Here is an 18089-nt window from a genome sequence, read left to right as displayed (position 1 = left end):
TCTCTCTCTCTGACCTCTGCTTCTGTCACCACATCACCTTCCCTCACTCTGACTCCCTCTCCTTCTTTTCCTTAAAAGGACCCTTGTGATGACATTGGTCCCACCCAAATAACCCAGGACAATCTCCTATCTCAAGACCCTTAGCTTAACCACATCTACTAAGTTCCTTTTGCCATGTAAGGTAACATATTCTTAGGTTTTAGGGATTAGTATGTAGACATCTTTTTGGGGAGGGTGTTATTCAACCTGTTAAGCCTGGTACCCCACCATGAGATAATTTTCATTTCTCAACTTATCCACAGGTAGAAAATAATGATAAAATTTTTTCCAATGTCTATTTCCCTCTGCTATTATGTCCCCAAACAGTTAAATGTTACTCTATTCTCAGTCTCAAAAAACTCAAATGATCTTATATTGGGCATCTTTTTATTTTGGCTTCCATGCTGTTTGCACAATGTGAAATGAGGTTGGTTGACTAGCAAGCTGCCCTGTGCTCCCTGGTTTCTGCATGAATTTCTTGCCTCAAATTTCACGGAAATTGACTTAACCTTGCCCAGAAAGCCCAGATCATGTGGCCTGAGAATAATTTTGCTATGCCTTCATTTCTTGATATTGCAAACTTAGAGCCTACTTCTTCACTTCTATGCAAAAGAAAGGTGATTCAGCTACACAACAACCATTCAGTACTTCCTCTTCCTTATGTACCTCTATCCATGCATATAATTATGAAAGAACATTTGAATTATAAACCTTTCCTAAAATACCAATTGGTTCTAACTGTAGGCTTATTTTTTGACAAGATGAATTCTTTTTCTTTCTTTTTTAAAAAAATGTTTGAACTTTTATTTTTTGAGAGATAGAGAGAGACCGAGCACAAATAAGGGAGGGGCAGAGAGAGAAGGAGACACAGAATCCAAAGCAGGCTCCAGGCTCTGAGTTGTCAGCACAGAGCCTGGTGTGAGGCTCAAGCCCACAAACCGTGAGATCATGACCTGAGCCAAAGTCAGATGCTTAACTGACTGAGCCACCCAGCCTCCAGTACTGCTCTGTCAACTACTGGGTTGGATGACCTCTACACTACTCTAGCTGGCTGCTCTAAATTCACATGGTAGCATCCTATTTTCCATGTTGGTTCTTCTAGTGCTAACATAATTTTCTGATCTATTGAGCCAAGTTATTGTCCTTTCTTCTAGTCTGAGCACTGAGTTTAAAACTTGACATGTGTAGAGCTATATAGGAAATGACATTGAGAAACTCTTTTCCAGCATCCAACCAGAAACATCACACACTGAGTAAGGGAAAGGTCATCTTTTGTTTTCTAAATGATCCACACTGTCTCTCTTTTGTACCCCACAAAGGCATCCATCTCTTTTCTGGCCACCAACCTAGACTAGAATTTTCCCATACTGATAAGGAGGGCAAGCTATTAAATTTTTATTTGTCCAAATCCAACTGTTTTCTTGAAGTTTTGAATATGACTGCATTAAACAAATAGTATTGCCATGAAGAACATTAGAAGAAGTAAGTATATCCACTGAGTTGAAATAAGAGATAGCACATAAGCTCCAAACAGAGTTCTAAGATTATTTTCCTCTACAATGTAGAATCGTAAAATCTCAGAATTAGAAAGGATCTTAAAGACTGGCTAGTTTAATACTCATCCTTTGCTGAAATCTCATTATCGTCACCAAATCTTCAGTGATAGAAAAGCTTGGCAAAAAATAATCTGATGAGTTTTAGGTCCTTTCTTGAAAGTAGGTTTAGAGGGAATTTAAGTCTCTAGCTCAATAATTTATATCTCTACCTCTGAATCCTTTGAAAACCCAAACTGTGAGCTTCATTCCAAATTTTTCTTAGTTCCTCATGTGCAACAAGCTCTTCCAGAAAGAGTTTCAATGGAACAGCATAATTGCATCCAGCAAAAATATTCTTCATAGTCTGATCACAGGTACTGGGATCTTGTAGACAAATCAGCACAACTCACTCCACTCTTTACAACTAGTCACCAGTGTTCTGCGGAGGTCCCTCATGGCCTCAGCCCACTTCCGAAGGGAGGTGATTCTCATAAGTGTTTAGAAAGATGGTTTTTGCATAACAACACTATATCAGAGGCTTCATTTCCAAAAATAGATGGCCTTGGGGCACCTGGGTGGCTCAGTCCGTTAAGCATCTGACTTCAGCTCAGGTCATGATCTCATGGTTCGTGGGTTCAAGCCCCATGTCAGGCTCTGAGCTGACAGCCAGCTGAGAACCTGGAGCCTGTATTTGGATTCTGTATCTCCCTCTCTCTCTGACCCTCCCCTGCTCATGCTGCTTCTCTCTCTCTCTCAAAAATAAATAAAACATTTAAAAAACAAAAAAACCCAAAAAGAATAGATGTCCTTTATGTTAAAAAAAAAAAAAAAGAAAAAGAAAAAGAAAGAAAAAAGAAAGAAAGGTGACCAAGGCAGCTTGGAAAAAGACAGCTCCCATGTAATGCTCCTATTAGACAGAAGCTTTGCCTGACAGAACTTCAGGAAGTGAAACCGTGAGCTCAATCCAATTTACCTTTAGTCTCTGCATCCCTACTTCCTGTTCATTTCAGGGCCCTCATCACCCCTGTGTTATTTTCTCCCTCTACTCAATCCCGTCAAAACCTACTCTCAAGAAAGAGCCTGAAAGCCCTGTAAATGATTCGTAAAACCTAAGTGTTGACTCTCCTTGGCATTTCCATTGCAATAGGAGACAGAGGAAGAGGGCAGCAAGGCACAAGGGCACCATGGGGCAGGGGGATGTTTTCTTTATACCTTCCTTCATTCACTCAGTGCAATATGTGCCGGGCATTGCCTCAGGTACTGGGGAGGCAACAGTGAACAGAACAGACCCAGTGCCTGCTCTCAGGGAGCATATATTATACGGTGGGGGGGGAAGGAAAGGACAGGAGTCTGGAGGGCACAGTCACGCTTCTCAGTGCCCCTGAGACCACAATGAGTGATCACTATAACGGAATTCATGCTGAGTGCTGATGTTCACACTTGTCACCAGCTGTCATCCTTGGATCTCTTTTCACATCAGCTGAATCTTCATACACATCAAATCTTCATTCACGATGCGTGACTTTAAACTGTAGAACTATTAGTAATAAGGTACCAGCTTCCCACAGATGCTTTGTATGCAAATCCATATCACATCAGAATCACATGGAGTCTCTAAGAATGTGGTTGAGTGATGCCCTACCCTCCAAATCATTATTATTAGAAATCAATGAAGTGGTCTCCCAGAGGACAAGCTTCTTTGTAAATCAGATGATTTCAAAAGCAGGATGCTCTTCTAAGGCTACTTGATGAGTAGAAGAAGCAAAGAAAAGGACTACCAGTCTAAGGCACAAAGGGCTATCATTTTAATCAAATTTCAGGATATAAAAGGGGCAAGCCAGTAGGTGTATGAGAGGAGTGTGGAGAAGGGTAAGGGAAAGACTTTTGGTCCTAGAATCACAAGTGGGATGGGGTGTCCAAAGTATGTGGAGGGGTCAAAGAAGCAAATTTCAGCTCATTCATAGATTGGGCTTCACAATCTATTTGCTGGGGGTCCTGCTACGTAACGCCCCCCGATTCACCTCTGTTCAGCGTTCCTCCACACATGCTTCGTTCACTCCACTCACAAAGGGGTTCAAGTCCAAGAACAATGTATAGACCTTAGAGCTAGAAGACAGAGCTTTTGACAGATTGTCAGAAGAGTTAAGAGCTGACATTTCCAACCTAGTCTGTCCTTTTTCTTTCCTCATTTGAAGTTTTGAGTTGCTTCTTCCCTCAAATGGCTGATCTGGCAAGCAGGACCTACGCCCGCTTTCTGCTTGGGAAGGACCCAAGGGTCTTGGGCCTTTTGGGGTAGATGCCAGGAAGATCTCTGGACTTGCTTTTAGAATGCGCTTTAGGTTAGAGGTGTCGCAGTCTATTTAGGCCACCATTGTCTGGCCCCCATCCCCAGAGCCACACCTCAATGTTGGGATTTTGGCCAGAGATTTGTGGCAATAAATAGTGGACACTTTTCTGGACTTGTTTTCTGAGCATATTGTCAAATTCAATAAATCTGGATTAACTATATACTACAACAAAGTCCATGCCCTCATGCAACCTATGTTCTAGTAGGGGACAGACAGTAATCAACATTTGCTCTAATGTCACATGCTGACAAGAGAATCAGACAGTAGTGGGCTGTTTTACAAGATGGTCATAAAAGGTCTCCGTGGAGGTGATATATATACCAGAGACCTACATTGAATGAGGGAGGGAACCATATAAAGATCTGAGGGAAGGATTGCTCAAGAAATGGAATAGCAAGTGCAAAAGCTGAGAGGCAAGAACAAGTTTAGCGAGCTCACAGAAGACTGAGAAGACCAGTGCCAGCAGTAAAAAGAGTAAGAGGAGGTGAGGCAGGAGATGAGATAGGGGAGGTAGCTGGGACTGAGAGCTGTTTTAATCATTTTTGTGTCCCTGAGCTTAGCAGTAGCTTTCCCTGAAGCCTGTGGTCCACCAAGTAGTTGAATCCGAGTCTCCATTAAATATTTGGATGTGACCAATAATGGCTTGAAATAGTTAGTGCAGGTTTCCAAACAGCTTATCTAACTTGTAATAGAGGAAGAGAAACCAGTATGTCAAGAGACTGAAGTGGTTTGTCTCGGAGCTTTTCCCCACTCGCCTGGTTCTCCCACCATCCCTAAAGACAGGAAGATTTATTGTCTCCATTACCGAAGGAAGGAGCTGATGCATACCCTCTAGTCATGGAGTAGATAGAATGGTGGAGCTCATGCCCCTCCCCCAGCCTGTGGGCTCTCACTCTCACACATTCTTACTCTGGATAATCTCATCCTACTCAAGCCCACAAAGCCTGCTTCTTTTTTTAATTACAATTAAACAAACATACTCTGGTTTCTCTTCAGATCGAATAAATCTTTCGCCTTTTACAATTCAACAATTATACAACCCCATGATGATTTGCACTTAGTTTATTATTTTATTTTGTTTTGTTTTGTTTTGAGAGAGTGTGCATGTGCACACATGAGCAGGAATGGGGCAGAGAGAATTTTAAGCAGACTCCACCCCCCAGTGCAGAGCCCGATGTGGGGTTCAATCTCATGAACCATGAGTTCATGACCTGAGCTGAAATCAAGAGTTGGATGCTTAACTGACTAAGCTAGCTAGGCCCCCTGATTTGCACATATTTTAAATGTCAGCTGAATCATGTAGCCCGTATCTAGACAACTTATGATATTTTTAAAGGATAGAGAAAATCTCCCGTCAATCTCTAATTTTTCACTTGGTAAAAAAATAAAAATCAGATGGGTTTTTAACATCTATTACCCAAATAGAAATATGATTTAGTTCTAAACAAGCATGAGATTCTATCAAGTCTATTATTTTTCCACAATCAGGGTGGAGGAGATACGGAGATGCTCATTAAGTCATTCCCCAGCCATTCTGTTGGTGAATGACTGATCATCACAAGAGTCTTGATGATTTGGGGACACATCTGAGTCCTTGTAGCTTTCCATTTTTGTTCACAGCCTTACCTTCTGAAGCCACCCAGAACCATCTGTCCCTTTCCTCTCACCTTCACACAGCCCTTCAGATATGCAGGCCACCCATGCCAATGTCTCCTGGTGGCCCTCTGCCCATGAACAAGTATCCTCTGTGCTCTCTCCAGACACCTGGGTTCTGGGCTCCGCAGCTCCCAGCATGCTGCTCTGCCGGGATTCATCAACAAGTAGTTCCATTAAACATGGTGCCAAGGATTAAAAATGACTCCCCATGTGTCCTCACCGGCACAGAGAAGTGCTATTTAAGCTGTTTTCCCTGTTTCTTCCTCATTAGGTAGTGTCTTTTTTTTTTTTTTTCTCTCAGGCTCCTTGCTTTCCACAGTCCCTCGCTATTTGTGGATAACATCTAGTGATTTCCCTGCACTCTTTCCTGAAAATGTAAACAGGCTCTGTGTTCAGTACCTAATCTTCTTTTTCATGCCTCATATCCCTTTTCCGTTCCCCGTCTTGAAGCCTTCCATTTGGGCATGTGTTTCGTCTTTAAGTGTGTGGCATTTGCTAGAGTGATCAATTATCCTAGGTAATTGCCCCTCATTTGAGAAGCCCTATTCTTTCTCATTAAAAAACAGATAAGACTACTTCCTCTCATTGACCAGGTGCACCAGATCTCTTACTTAGCCCCAATTTGCCATTTGGCAGTTTAGTACTATTAGAAAAAAAAAACAAAAAACAAAAACAGAAGTAAAACCAAGGAATCACTGAAGTAGTAATTAGGGAGAGTTTATTGTGCACACACCAAAAAGACACTTGGCAAACCCAGAACACTCAAACCAAAACAAGGCATGAGACTCAGAGTATATTGTTACAAGCAGCTTACATACTGTGTGGCAGCAGTAACTGTTGATTCTTCACAGTGATTGGTGACAGTATTATAATTTTCTTAAATGAAAGAGAATTGCTTAGTGGTTACCTCATATCAATCTGGGGGAACAATTTAAGTTTCAGTTATGATTTTCCGAGGCAGAAGCAAGATATGACCCAAGTTATTAGCCTCGTTTATCATGCAAAATAAGCTACATTAAGTTCTGCTTGTAGGACTGACGATTATCTGCTCAGGAAATTTTCAAGCCTGGTCGCCATTTGTGTTTGATTTTAACAGTGCGTGGGAGCTCCTTCACTGAGGGGCCTCATCTGAGTGGTTTGTGCTTGCTTAGCGGGCAGCTGGCCCCTCTGTTCTGTGCCATTTCCCCCCTGAGCTCTTTCTTCTGGGGTCCCCCAGGGATCTGCTAACCATGCAAGAGAGAACACTTTTTTGTGTCGTTGGGGGAGTCATGCATCTTTACAAACCCAGTTAAGCTTTCTCTCCTAGTTCCCAGGGATCTTGGTAAAAATTGTCTGTCTACTTTGTCTTTCTGATTGTAAAATGAGGCTAATGGCCCTTTGTCATTACTCCTTGGGTACCCTGTGCCTTTTAAACTCCTCTATCCAGGGCCTCATTTATTGGTTAAATGTAATTGCTGCTGTTATCAATGTGATTTCTTCTTGCTTATTAAACACATCCCCTAAAAAATATGTGTGTTAACAGTTCCTGTGCTGCATATATAAGAATTCAGATGAGTCAAAAGTGGGCATTCAGAGAGAGTACACTCCGGAAAGCTAACTTAAAATTCCAGCCAGCAGCCCTTTGGAGATGTAAATTGAGGAAGCAGCTCTCCTTTTGGACAGCTTAATGATCTGTAGTTAATAGTAAGAGGCTGCCGGCCAGCTGCCATACAGCTGGGCTTAGGTTGGCCTCTCTCAGCTCTCCAAATTGCCCCATGATTACAGCCATTGAGATTCAGGATCCTACCCGGATCAATAACCAAAAGCACAAACAAAGATCTGGCAGTGGCTTGTCAGTGTGGCCTTTTCTGCACACTGTCCTCCCCAAGCCAGTGACTGATGCCTCTTCCCTGCTCCTGCCTCTGGCTGAGAGGTTGCCTACACAGCAACTAGCTCCTCCGGAAAGTCTAGGATAAAGGATGCTGGATTTAAGGCCAACGTCTTCTCTTCAGTGCCCACAATTTCAATGAATTTGAGAGAGACTGAATGTATAATCTCTTGGTAGGGAAATATAAGGCTGGGAGCCATATTATACTTAACTCCTGGAGTCCATTGGCTTGTTTTTATGCCTTATATGTAAAATTGGTTTGGATTATTGTCTGTTGGGATAGTAGGTCCGTTTATAATTTCCAGAGTCTTATTATCTTCATTTAGAAACTTAAGTGGGAAAAAAAAAAAGAAACTTAAGTGGGAGCGCCTGAGTGGCTCAGTCAGTTGAGTGTCTGACTCTTGATTTTGGCTCAGGTCATGATCTCACGTCATGATATCAAGCCCTACATCCGGCTCTGTGCTGGGTGTGGAGCCTGCTTGGTTTTCTCTCTCCCTCTGCCCCTCCCCTGCTTGCACACACACACACTCTCTCTCTTTTCTCTAAAAAAGAAAAGAAAAGAAAAGAAGAAAAAAACCTCAAGTGAATTCAACAACCACCACCACGAAACAAGCAAAGAACTTGTGTATACATTTCTTTAAAGACAATGTACAAATGGCCCATAAGCACACAAAAAATATTCAACGTCAGTAATCGTTAAGGAAATACAAATTGAAACCTATAATGAGATACCACCTCCAAACCATCTGAATAACTATTATCAAAAAAACAGAAAAAAACAACTATTTGCAAGTTTAGGGAGAAGTTGGAACCATTGTGCACTGCTGGTAGGGGTGTAAAATGGGTCAGCTGCTATGAAAAATATTATGGCAATTCCTCAAAAATAGAATTACCATATGACCCAGCAATTCCATTTCTGAGTATATATCCAAAAGAATTAAAAGCAGGGCAGGGCTCAAAGAGATATTTGTACACCACGTTCATAGCACCATTATCTCCGATGGCCAAATGGTGGAAACAACCCAAGTATTGACGGGTGAATGGACAGACAAAATGTAGTGTGTACATACAATGAATAGGATTCAGCACTAAAAAGGAAGGACACACAGGCTACAACATGGATGAAACCTGAGGACACTATGCTGAGTGAAATAGGTCAGTCACAAAAGAACAAATACTATATGGTTCCACTTACATGAGGTGCCTAAAGTAGTCAAATTCATAGAGACAGGAAGTACAGTGGCGGTTGCCAGGGGCTGGGGGAAGGAGGAATGAGGAGTTATTGTTTAACGGGCGCAGAATTTCACTTTTGCAAGATGAAAACGGTTCCGGAGATGGATGGTTTATGATGGTTGCACAGCTACATAAATGTACCCAAGGCCACTGAACTGTACACTTACAGATGGATAAGGTGGTAAATTCTATGTTTAGTGCCTTTCACCACAGTTTAAAAAAACAAAAGCTCAGCAGAGGGATGCCATCTTCTCTCAGCAATCCAGGTTTTTGAGGGAGATTAAAAATAAAAGGAGGGAAAAAATACCAACTAAGGGAATGGCTCTTGAATTTACATGCAACTAATTACAAACCTGCTTTCTTTTTATAGAGTCACTTTTCTCTCAAAAAGGGGGCTGCAGCTCTGGGGATTGGAACAGACAGCGTGATCCTGATTAAATGTGATGAGAGGTGAGTGTGAATCTGCAACCTTTGTTGGTTGGCAATTTGCAACTTCCACATGTATTATCTTTTAGTCCAAAAATAGGCATTGACTGGGGGCAGCAAACCTGCCTCCATCCCTGCTTATCTTTCGCTGTTTCTTTTCCACATGGGCTCTTGCTTGGAGTCCTGGGATGTTGTTCCTCAACGCCATGGAGCCTTTCATGGCCCCTGACTGAATTGGAACCTTGGTTAAATCAATCAAAATATTCTGCACCAAGAAGGTACAGAAAGACATTCATCACCTGGGCACTTAAGCAACAACCAGCCATTTGAGCACTGATTTATGGACGTGTCATCATTCTAGGTGCCACGATTGTGTGAACTTGATGGACTGATTACAGAAGGAGGACAGTTTAGTGAGCAAGAAGTAAATGATGCCCCAACAACTCATTCACTTTGCGCTGGAACCAAAGGGCTCTCATAGGGAAAATCCCTGCCCTGAGAGGCACACGAACATCATAGGTACTCCGGAAATAGAGTTAGGGAGCTTAAAAGGCATTTCCAGCACATCCATGTAAATTTTCACTAGCCTATAGGTCTGTAACCTATAAAAACTTAAATTTAGTCTCTAAAAAATTAAGAAATTTCACTAAATGAAAAGGAAAGCTACTCAACCATTTATTTTTTCATATGTATTTATTAGACAGACATTTATGATGTCTAACCCACCATGTCATGAGGCTTCAGAAAGCATAAGGCATAATCCTGGTTCCCTAACAGTATATGATCTAGGAGAGATAGAGCAGCACCAGCAGGAGACACTTACAGGGTTGAATCGTGTGGCAGAGTACATGTTCTGTACATTGGTAAGGCTTGTAAGGCTCCATGCAGCAAGTAGGACTTGTGCTTTCAAAGCATTTTCAAAGCTAGGGATGAACTAGATGGCGGGGAGGGGAAGGCGAAGGCCATTATAGAGGATTGAACATACCATCCAAGCCCCGGAAGGAGGAGTCAGCTTGTGGGGCTCCAGGAACAGGATCTGACCAGAGGCGTTGAGAATGGACAGCCATGGCAAATCCAGTGGGCCATGTGGATTTTTCAAAGCTCAACGAAACAGATTAAAGACACCTCTCTCTCTGGAAGGGAAAATTACAAGGGATTGCCACTTTCTTGTTCACACCTCTACATCTTGCCTGACCTTATTTGATTGCTTGCAATGAACATGTTACTTTTTACAATCAGAAAAGGTGATGTTTTCTTTTTCCTTGTTGGGGAAGGGGGAATGCTAAACTTAGCATTTGAGTTTGATGGGTCAGTAATCAAGGTAACCTGAAGGCATTTTTATTTGAGAAGGGCATGATGGAAACCATCCTTCAGGAAGTAGGGACAGGAGAGTCCTAGGTCAGTAGGGCTGGGCATGAGGCTCTGGCAATAAGATGGGTGGGAAATTATAAATAATGGAACAAGCACATTTTGAGGAAGGAACTGAATATGTGTGTGTGGGTATGTATATATATATTTTTTTTCACCAAAATTTTTTTTAAGTTTTGGAGTTTTTTTTTTTTTTTTTTGAGAGGGAGAGAGAATGTGTGAGTGGGGGAGGGGCAGAAAGAGAGAGCAAGAGAGAGAATCCGGTTGTGGGGCTTAACTCATGAACCGTGAGATCACTACCTAGGCCAAAATCAAGGGTCAGCTGCTTAACCAACTGATCCACCCAGGTACCCCAAAAACTGCTTATATTTTTGAGACTGCCAGTACTAGAAGGTACTTGAGAACTGAGATTTAAGAAGAAAACTCACAGCTACAAAAACCTGCTAACCAGGAATAAAGATTTAGGTGACTAACATTTTTCTTAATTTGTAACCAACTCTGGTGCTCACATCGGCAGCACACATACTAAAATCTGTAGCCAACTCTTATAAGGAGTTTAGAGTTTGAAGAAGAATCATCTAATCAGGCCCTGCTTACCTGACCTACTCAGTCTTCTAAGCCAGCTTGGTCAGCAGGTGCTCTTGACTTGAATTCCAGTGGGCTGGCGGATGACCCAGGAGAACAGAAGGAACTCTTCACTCCACTTCTCAAGGCATTGATATTAACTGCTGCTACTCCTATTAGATTCAGGTTTTAACAATGCAAGGGGCCTTGGGATAAGTCCCTCAAGCCAGCCAACCAGGCACTCCCGGGAGCCAAAGTCTGGCCTGATGTCTACTAACTGAGGGCAGCATCATGTTCCAAAGAGAAGTGTAGGCCTGGAAGAAGGAAGAACAAGAAGGAAAAGCAAAAGTGTTGTAGGAACAGGGAACACAGACAGGACTGTCAGGAAGAAAGGCCAAAAGATGCCTGTCATTCACCAACAGCAGAGAGAGAAGCAGAAAGCAGAGAATGCTGGGAAACCAGGGGGGTCTAGAATCAGTGACTAGCCAAGTGACCTTAATTTTTAGGTCAAAGAATTTTATATCAGCAATTTTAAACGCCATTAGAAAAACTAAATCACAATGTTAAAAATGATTTTTTTTTTTTTTTTTCACAAAATACCATGCCACCCACCTTCTGCCTCCATACACCCATTGGGAGGGTACAGAGGGAAAAGACCACCAGGAAGCTAGGGCTACAGGGACCTTTTCTCCTTCTGCTCATGAGCCTTATGGGATGGGGAAGGGAGGAGAGAGACACACAGGAAGAAGAAGAAGAAAGAGAAGGAAGAAAAAAATAAGAAGTAAGAGGTGAGAGAAATAAGGCCTAGGAGAAAAAAAAAATTGGAGTGGAAGTATGAACTGAAGCAAGGAGGAAGGAAATATAATTGATCCTTGAAAACATGATGCTCCTGATCCCCACCCCCATCCTGTATTGTCGAATTTACATATAACTTTTATCACCCCAAAAACTAAACTACTGAGAGCCCACTGTTGACCAGAAGCCTTACTGATAACATACACAGTCAACACATATTTGGTATATTATATGTATTACATACTATATTGCTTCCATGAAGTAAGCTAGAGAAAAGAAAGTATCATTAACAAAATCAGAAGGAAAATACATTTATAGCACTTACTGTATTTATCAAAAAATACTCATGTGTAAATGGACCTGCACAGTTCAAACCTGTGTTGTTCAAGGTCAGTGGGTAGAAGGAAAGGTGAGTGGGAGCAGGAAGCACGTGAGAGCTTTAAAGAGGAATAAGTGATCATCTTTATAATCTGAAAGGGAATAGGTGCTTACTTTAAAAAATACAAAATAACAGGCAAAAATTGTAATTCCACCACCCGAAAATTATCACCAATACTGGTATTAGTCTTAACCTTGAATCTCCTTTTCAAATCATAGAGGTTTGGGGTTTTTTTCTTTTTCTTTTTTTAAAAAACTTTGTTAATGTTTGTTTATTTATTTTAAGAGACACAGAGCAAACAGGGAGGGGTAAAGAGAGAAGGAGAGAGAGAGAATCCCAACCAGGTTCTGCACTGTCAGCACAGAGCCTGTTGCAGGGCTTGATCTCACAAACTATGAGATCATGACCTGAGCTGATATCAAGAGTCGGTATCAAGAGGCAGACACTTAACTGACTGATCCAGACAGGTGTGACCCTCTTTTCCTTTTTTAACTTATGTATTTGTGATCATGTTTCTTTTTCTAACTGGACATGATAAGTATTTTTCCACACTATTACAAACACACTTAACTACATAGTATGTGAGGAGTGACTATATGAGAAAGCACAGTAGTGATAGTACTTTGAATGGCCAGTTCCAGAGCTGGACTGTTTGACAGCCTATCCTTTGTGTCCCCGCTCCAGCACCAGCGTGGGCAAATCCTTATCTGTCTCACTTTTTTTATCTGAAAAAAAGGAAGAAGGAAAGGCCCTGCTTCATAGGGTTGCTATGAAGATTAAATGTGTTCACAAATGTAAAATACTAAAAATTATATGTAGTAGAAAGCAAGCACAAAATATTACTCCCCTCCTGTTCATTTCCTTTTTTCTGGTGTTGCTGTTATAAATAACCCTTCTATCCTTCAATAAAAGTTCTAATGTGCCCAGAGCTTCTCCATTTATGATTATTTCTTAGTACAGTTGCTAGCCTAAATTATATAAATGTTCTTAAGGAAAGTGATACATCAGACTATATTGCCTTTCAAAAGTTTTTGCCAGTTTTTTCTCTTAGCAGTATTGTATGAGAGCATGTTGGTGGGAAAACTCAAAGCTGTGTTGGTAGCTAAATGTAGTCTTTAATTCTATATTGATAATTCACATCTCTATAAGATGAGTTTAAGACTGAGAGCTTGGTCTAATGGATTAAATGAAATTGAAGTGTTTGGGGTCAGGAGCCAAAGAGCAGTCTTTGGACAGTCATACGTGGCCACCCTTCCAGCTGGAATCAGTTAAAACATGCTTGGCAGCCATTTTGTTTTATTCTTTCCCCTCCTTGTGAAAGTCAGATGCATAGTGCAGAAAATTACTTGCGGCTGACAAGGTGCATACCTGGATCTGCTCTGGAAGACATTCATTTCTTGCAGTTACTCTTTCTGACTCTGCACATTTGTCTGTCAGTGGCGGGGGTGATAGGCTTTATCTTGTTCTGGGCAGACAGTTAACTTAGTAGGAAGCTCACAATAAAGGGAAATGTCCTAGTGAAGAATAGTCTGTGCCTTTTTTTAAATGTGTTTATTTTTGACAGCAAGAGAGACAAAGTACAAGCAGGGGAGGGACAGAGAGAGAGGGAGACACAGAATCCCTGTGTCTGACTCATGCCTTGAACCCAAGAACCATGAGATCATGACCTGAGCTGAAGTTGGACGCTTACCTGAGCCACCAGGTGCCCCTTACCTTTCTAACAACAATCCCAAAGCCACATATGGAATACTGCAAGATACTGTCTCTTAATTAGTAATCACAGGGGCTCAGTTTGGTAACCCATTCAAAGTGAAACATAGTTCTCAGTTAAAACAAAGAAAGAGAACTATATAATAAATTTTCATTTATTTGGAAAAGGTTCTTTCAGAGTTGAAAAGCAAAAAGCATATTTAACTTTGTTATTATTCTAACAAGTAAAATAAGGCAATGGAAAACTGCATTTCACCATGTCTTACATTTGAATGTGAAGAGTACTCTATTTTTGTAAAAATTAATTATTAAATTCAAAAGAGGAAAATGTGCTAGATGCAGCTTTGATTTCCTAAGGTCTGGTTTAGGAGCTCTCTTTCCTTATAACCAAAAAATTGAATCTTCACAGTGTTGGGACTAGTGAATTTTTACTTTAGTGTGATTAGATCTAATATTTGCACATTTTGAATTAGTGGGATCCAAATTAATGCTGCATTGATGGTGTCCAAGGATAGAAAAGAAAAGTATGAGTTAACATCTAGAGAAAAATAAATATTTGTGAAAGAGGAGTGAGTGATATTTTAGAATTGGATTAGGCCACTAAGCAAAAAGATGTTTCCCAAGAGTTCAGACAGGGGAGGGGAGAAAACATCTATGAATGATGATTTGGAAGTATACATAGTTCCCATATTATAGACATCAGAGCCTTAGGAGAGACTTCTTTTGGATGTAGGAAGTGGCCGTGACCGGAAACAGTGGTGAACAAGGTGGACATAGTCACAGATGCTACAAAACTTAAGTCTAGTGTGCAAAGGCAGACCTCGGAACACGTGGTGACACTTGAGAAAGTATGTGCTGTGTGAGGGCAAGTACAGGTAGCTATTGATTCACATCTAATTCTACGTCCAGAGGGAGGACGATGGGAATTAGCCAGATGAAGAGGAAAGAATGTTCCAGGCAGAGGCCATGGCACATTCTAAGTCATGGATGTGAGGGAAGTTGGCTTGCCCAAGGAACTAAAAAGAAGTTCTGGGGGGAAGTGGTCAGAATGTCTTCATCATGAAGGATTTTATGATCCATGTTTCAACTTTAGGTGGAAGACATGAGATGTCACTGAAGGGTTTTGAGCAGCAAAGGGCATCATATTTTAGCATTAGAAAGATCATTTTAAATACAGATTGAAGTGTAGGTTGGAGGCTTGAAGTTGGTGGCTGTGGCCGTGATATGAGTTACTGCTGAATGGTGGGCTGACCTGATGTCAGCTGGAATGAATTCTGGAATTAATAGGAATTATTGACTTGTTGGTATGCAGGTTGAAAGAAGAGTCTAGGATGAATGACAGCCTTCTGGCTTGCCAGCTAAGACTGAATGGTGGTGTTCTCTGAGATAAGGAACCCTGGCCAAAGTGAAAAGTTCAGATTTGAATATGTTGAGTTTGCAGAGCTTATAGGATGTCTTGAGGGTTCAGGTAGGCGTTCTGAAATGTGAGCCTGAAGCTCTGAAATTACACAATGGAAGCCATACAGAGTGGGCCTAAGAAAGAACTCTAAGGAGCATCAGGGATAAAGGATAGAGGAGCCTTGCAGTGGAGACTGAGAAGGAGCAGCCAGAGTCGTTAGAGGAGAATCAGGAACCGGGGACATGAGGGCTATGGAGTCTTTCTAAAAGACGTGGTTAATGGGCTCGAATGCTACCAACAGATGAAATGAGGGTCATCAGCTGCCCATCAGCTTTCGATATGAGGAGATGATGGCTGTGAGTTTGGCAAGAGTAGTTTCAACAGAGGGGTGGGGCACCTGCGTGGCTCAGTCAGTTAAGCCTCTGAGTTCGGCTCAGGTCATGATCTCACAGTTTGTGAGTTCAAGCCCTACATCAGGCTCTGTGTTGACAGTTCAGAGCCTGGATCCTGCTCAGATTCTGCGTCTCCCTCCCCTGCTCATTCATTGTCTCTCTCTCTCTCTCTCAAAAATAAATAAACATTAAAAACAATTCAGCAGAGGGGTGAGGGCAAAAGGCAGTTTGCGGAGGGTGAAGGGTGGGCAGAGGGGAAGGAAAAGAGAGCAGATACAGAGAGCCTCTCTAGAGATTGAGGCATGAAGGGAGGCAGGGAGGATAGAAGCCAGAGCGGGGATTGAATTGAGGATGGTTTTGGTTTCATGGTTTTAAGGAGGGTGTTACAGTATACTTCACTGTGAAATGAAGGACCTGCTAGAGAGGAAAAATGTGAATTATATGAAAAGAAGGGATAAAATAGAAGTTTAATTTCTCTGTGAGTTCCTTATTCATTTGGCTAAAATTGTATATGGTCTTTCTCTGAAGAACTCACAAGAACTCTGCTGCTACCTATTTTTCCTTTGCCTTAGGAGACATATCTAGAAAAATAGTGCTATGGCCAATGTCAGAGTGGTTTCAGGTCTCACATTTAGGTCTTTAATCCATTTAGAGTTTTGATATGCATGTTTTAGGGTTCTCATTCTCTCCATGTATATTAATTCAATATTATATCTTGAATGTAATAAATATTACAATATTACAAATACAAATTATATGTATATTATAGATACAGATTTTTCTGAGCCATTTAAGAATTCCTTGCAGACATCAGGCCACTTTGCCCCTTAATACTTCAATGTGCATTTCTTAAGAACAAAGATATTCATTTACATAATCACAGTACAATGATCAAAATCTGCCATGATTTAATTGATATATCTTATTCAAATTTCATCAATTGTTCCAATAATATTATTTAGAGCTATTTTTTCCCAGTCCAAGATCACACATTATATTCGTCATGTGTCTTTAGTTTCTTTTAATCTGGAATATTTCCTCATCCTTCCTTTGCCTTTCACGACATTCATATTTTTGAAGAGCATATTTATTTTGTAGAATATTTCTTAATTTGGGTTTGTCTCACATTGCTTCATGGTTAGATCCAAGCAATGCATTTTAGGCAAGAATTCGAGGGAAGTGATCCTATCTTTCTCAGCTGTTCCTCCTCAGGAGGGTTGTCATGTTATTAGTAATGTCAACTTTGACCCCTCAGTTAGGGTAGCATCTGCCGGGTTTCTCCCCTGCAAAATAACTATTCTCTACTTTGCAGTTTATTTTGTAGGAGATGCTTCGAGACAATATAAATATTCAGTTTGTCCTGAAACATTCACTCGCTAGTTTAGCATCCATTGAAGATTCTTGCCTGAAATATGATTATGGTGGTTGCAAAAACAGTGGTGTTCTAACTCCATCACTCCTTCTCTTTATCAGTTCCTGTCATTCTACTATAAGGAAGAGCTCTCCCCACTCTGTGTGTGTGTGTGTATGTGTGTGTGTGTATTTACCATGAGTACAGACTCATAGGTGCATTTGGAAATTCTCTCTAGTGGTGCCTGAGTGGCTCAGTCAGTTAAGGACCTGACTTTTGGTTTCAGCTCAGGTCATGACCTCACGGTATGTGAGATCACGGTATGAGAGTGTCAGGCTCTGTGCTGATAGCGCAGAGCCTGCTTCGGTTTCTTTCTCTCTCTCCCTCTCTCTCTCCCTCTCTCCCTATTTCTCTCTCTCCGTCTCTCTCTGCCCCTCCCAACCCCCCTCTCTCTCTGAAAATAAATAAGCTTTAAAAAATTTTTTTAAAGAAATTAATTCTCTCTAGAACTCTCTCCCACTCTCTCCCCATTTTTTTTTTATCTCTTATTCCTCCTTTCAGGGTTTCCTTTAAATTATCTAAATTTCTGTAAAACCTTATAGAAAATAAATCTGAGAAAGACATGTGATACCTGGTTGGCAGATGAGTAGAAGAATCACTGGCCACCCTTATAACTCAAGATTCCTGTTACGTATTTCAGTGAATGCTGGTATACCACAAAGGGAATGCTTATGTTTTTATATAAATTTTAGTTTTTTATTTTCACACATCTCTCAGTTTTACAAATTACACTTAGGATAACATTTCCTTGCACTTATTAAGTACCACACTTTATCATTCAATTGATTTAAACAATTGAAAGTATAAATAATCTGGGGTCATTATACTCTTTTATTAAATTAGCTGAATTGTGGCCAGTGTCTGAAGGCAGTTAGGGAAGCTAATTAACTCTTTCAGGTCCTTGGGGAGGTATTGAGTGCACTGGGATAGGATAGATTTCACGGAGACCTTGAATCAATTATTATTG

The 18089-nt window shown here is 41.1% G+C and overlaps 1 protein-coding gene across 1 annotated transcript in view; it reads left to right on the top strand.

The window, feature by feature from the left end:
* The window catches only part of GAD2 (glutamate decarboxylase 2), a 78603-nt gene that overhangs the window by 14858 nt on the left and 45656 nt on the right, over positions 1-18089 (top strand). Inside the window, exon 8 of the mRNA XM_077772438.1 lies at positions 9049-9128. Coding sequence (XP_077628564.1) covers positions 9049-9128 — 80 coding nt within the window. The remainder of the gene's footprint in view (positions 1-9048; positions 9129-18089) is intronic.

Source organism: Crocuta crocuta, unplaced genomic scaffold (assembly GCF_008692635.1).
Source record: "Crocuta crocuta isolate KB4526 unplaced genomic scaffold, BGI_CrCroc_1.0 scaffold96, whole genome shotgun sequence".
Lineage (NCBI taxonomy): Eukaryota > Metazoa > Chordata > Mammalia > Carnivora > Hyaenidae > Crocuta > Crocuta crocuta.
This window is presented reverse-complemented; position numbering and strand designations above follow the sequence as displayed.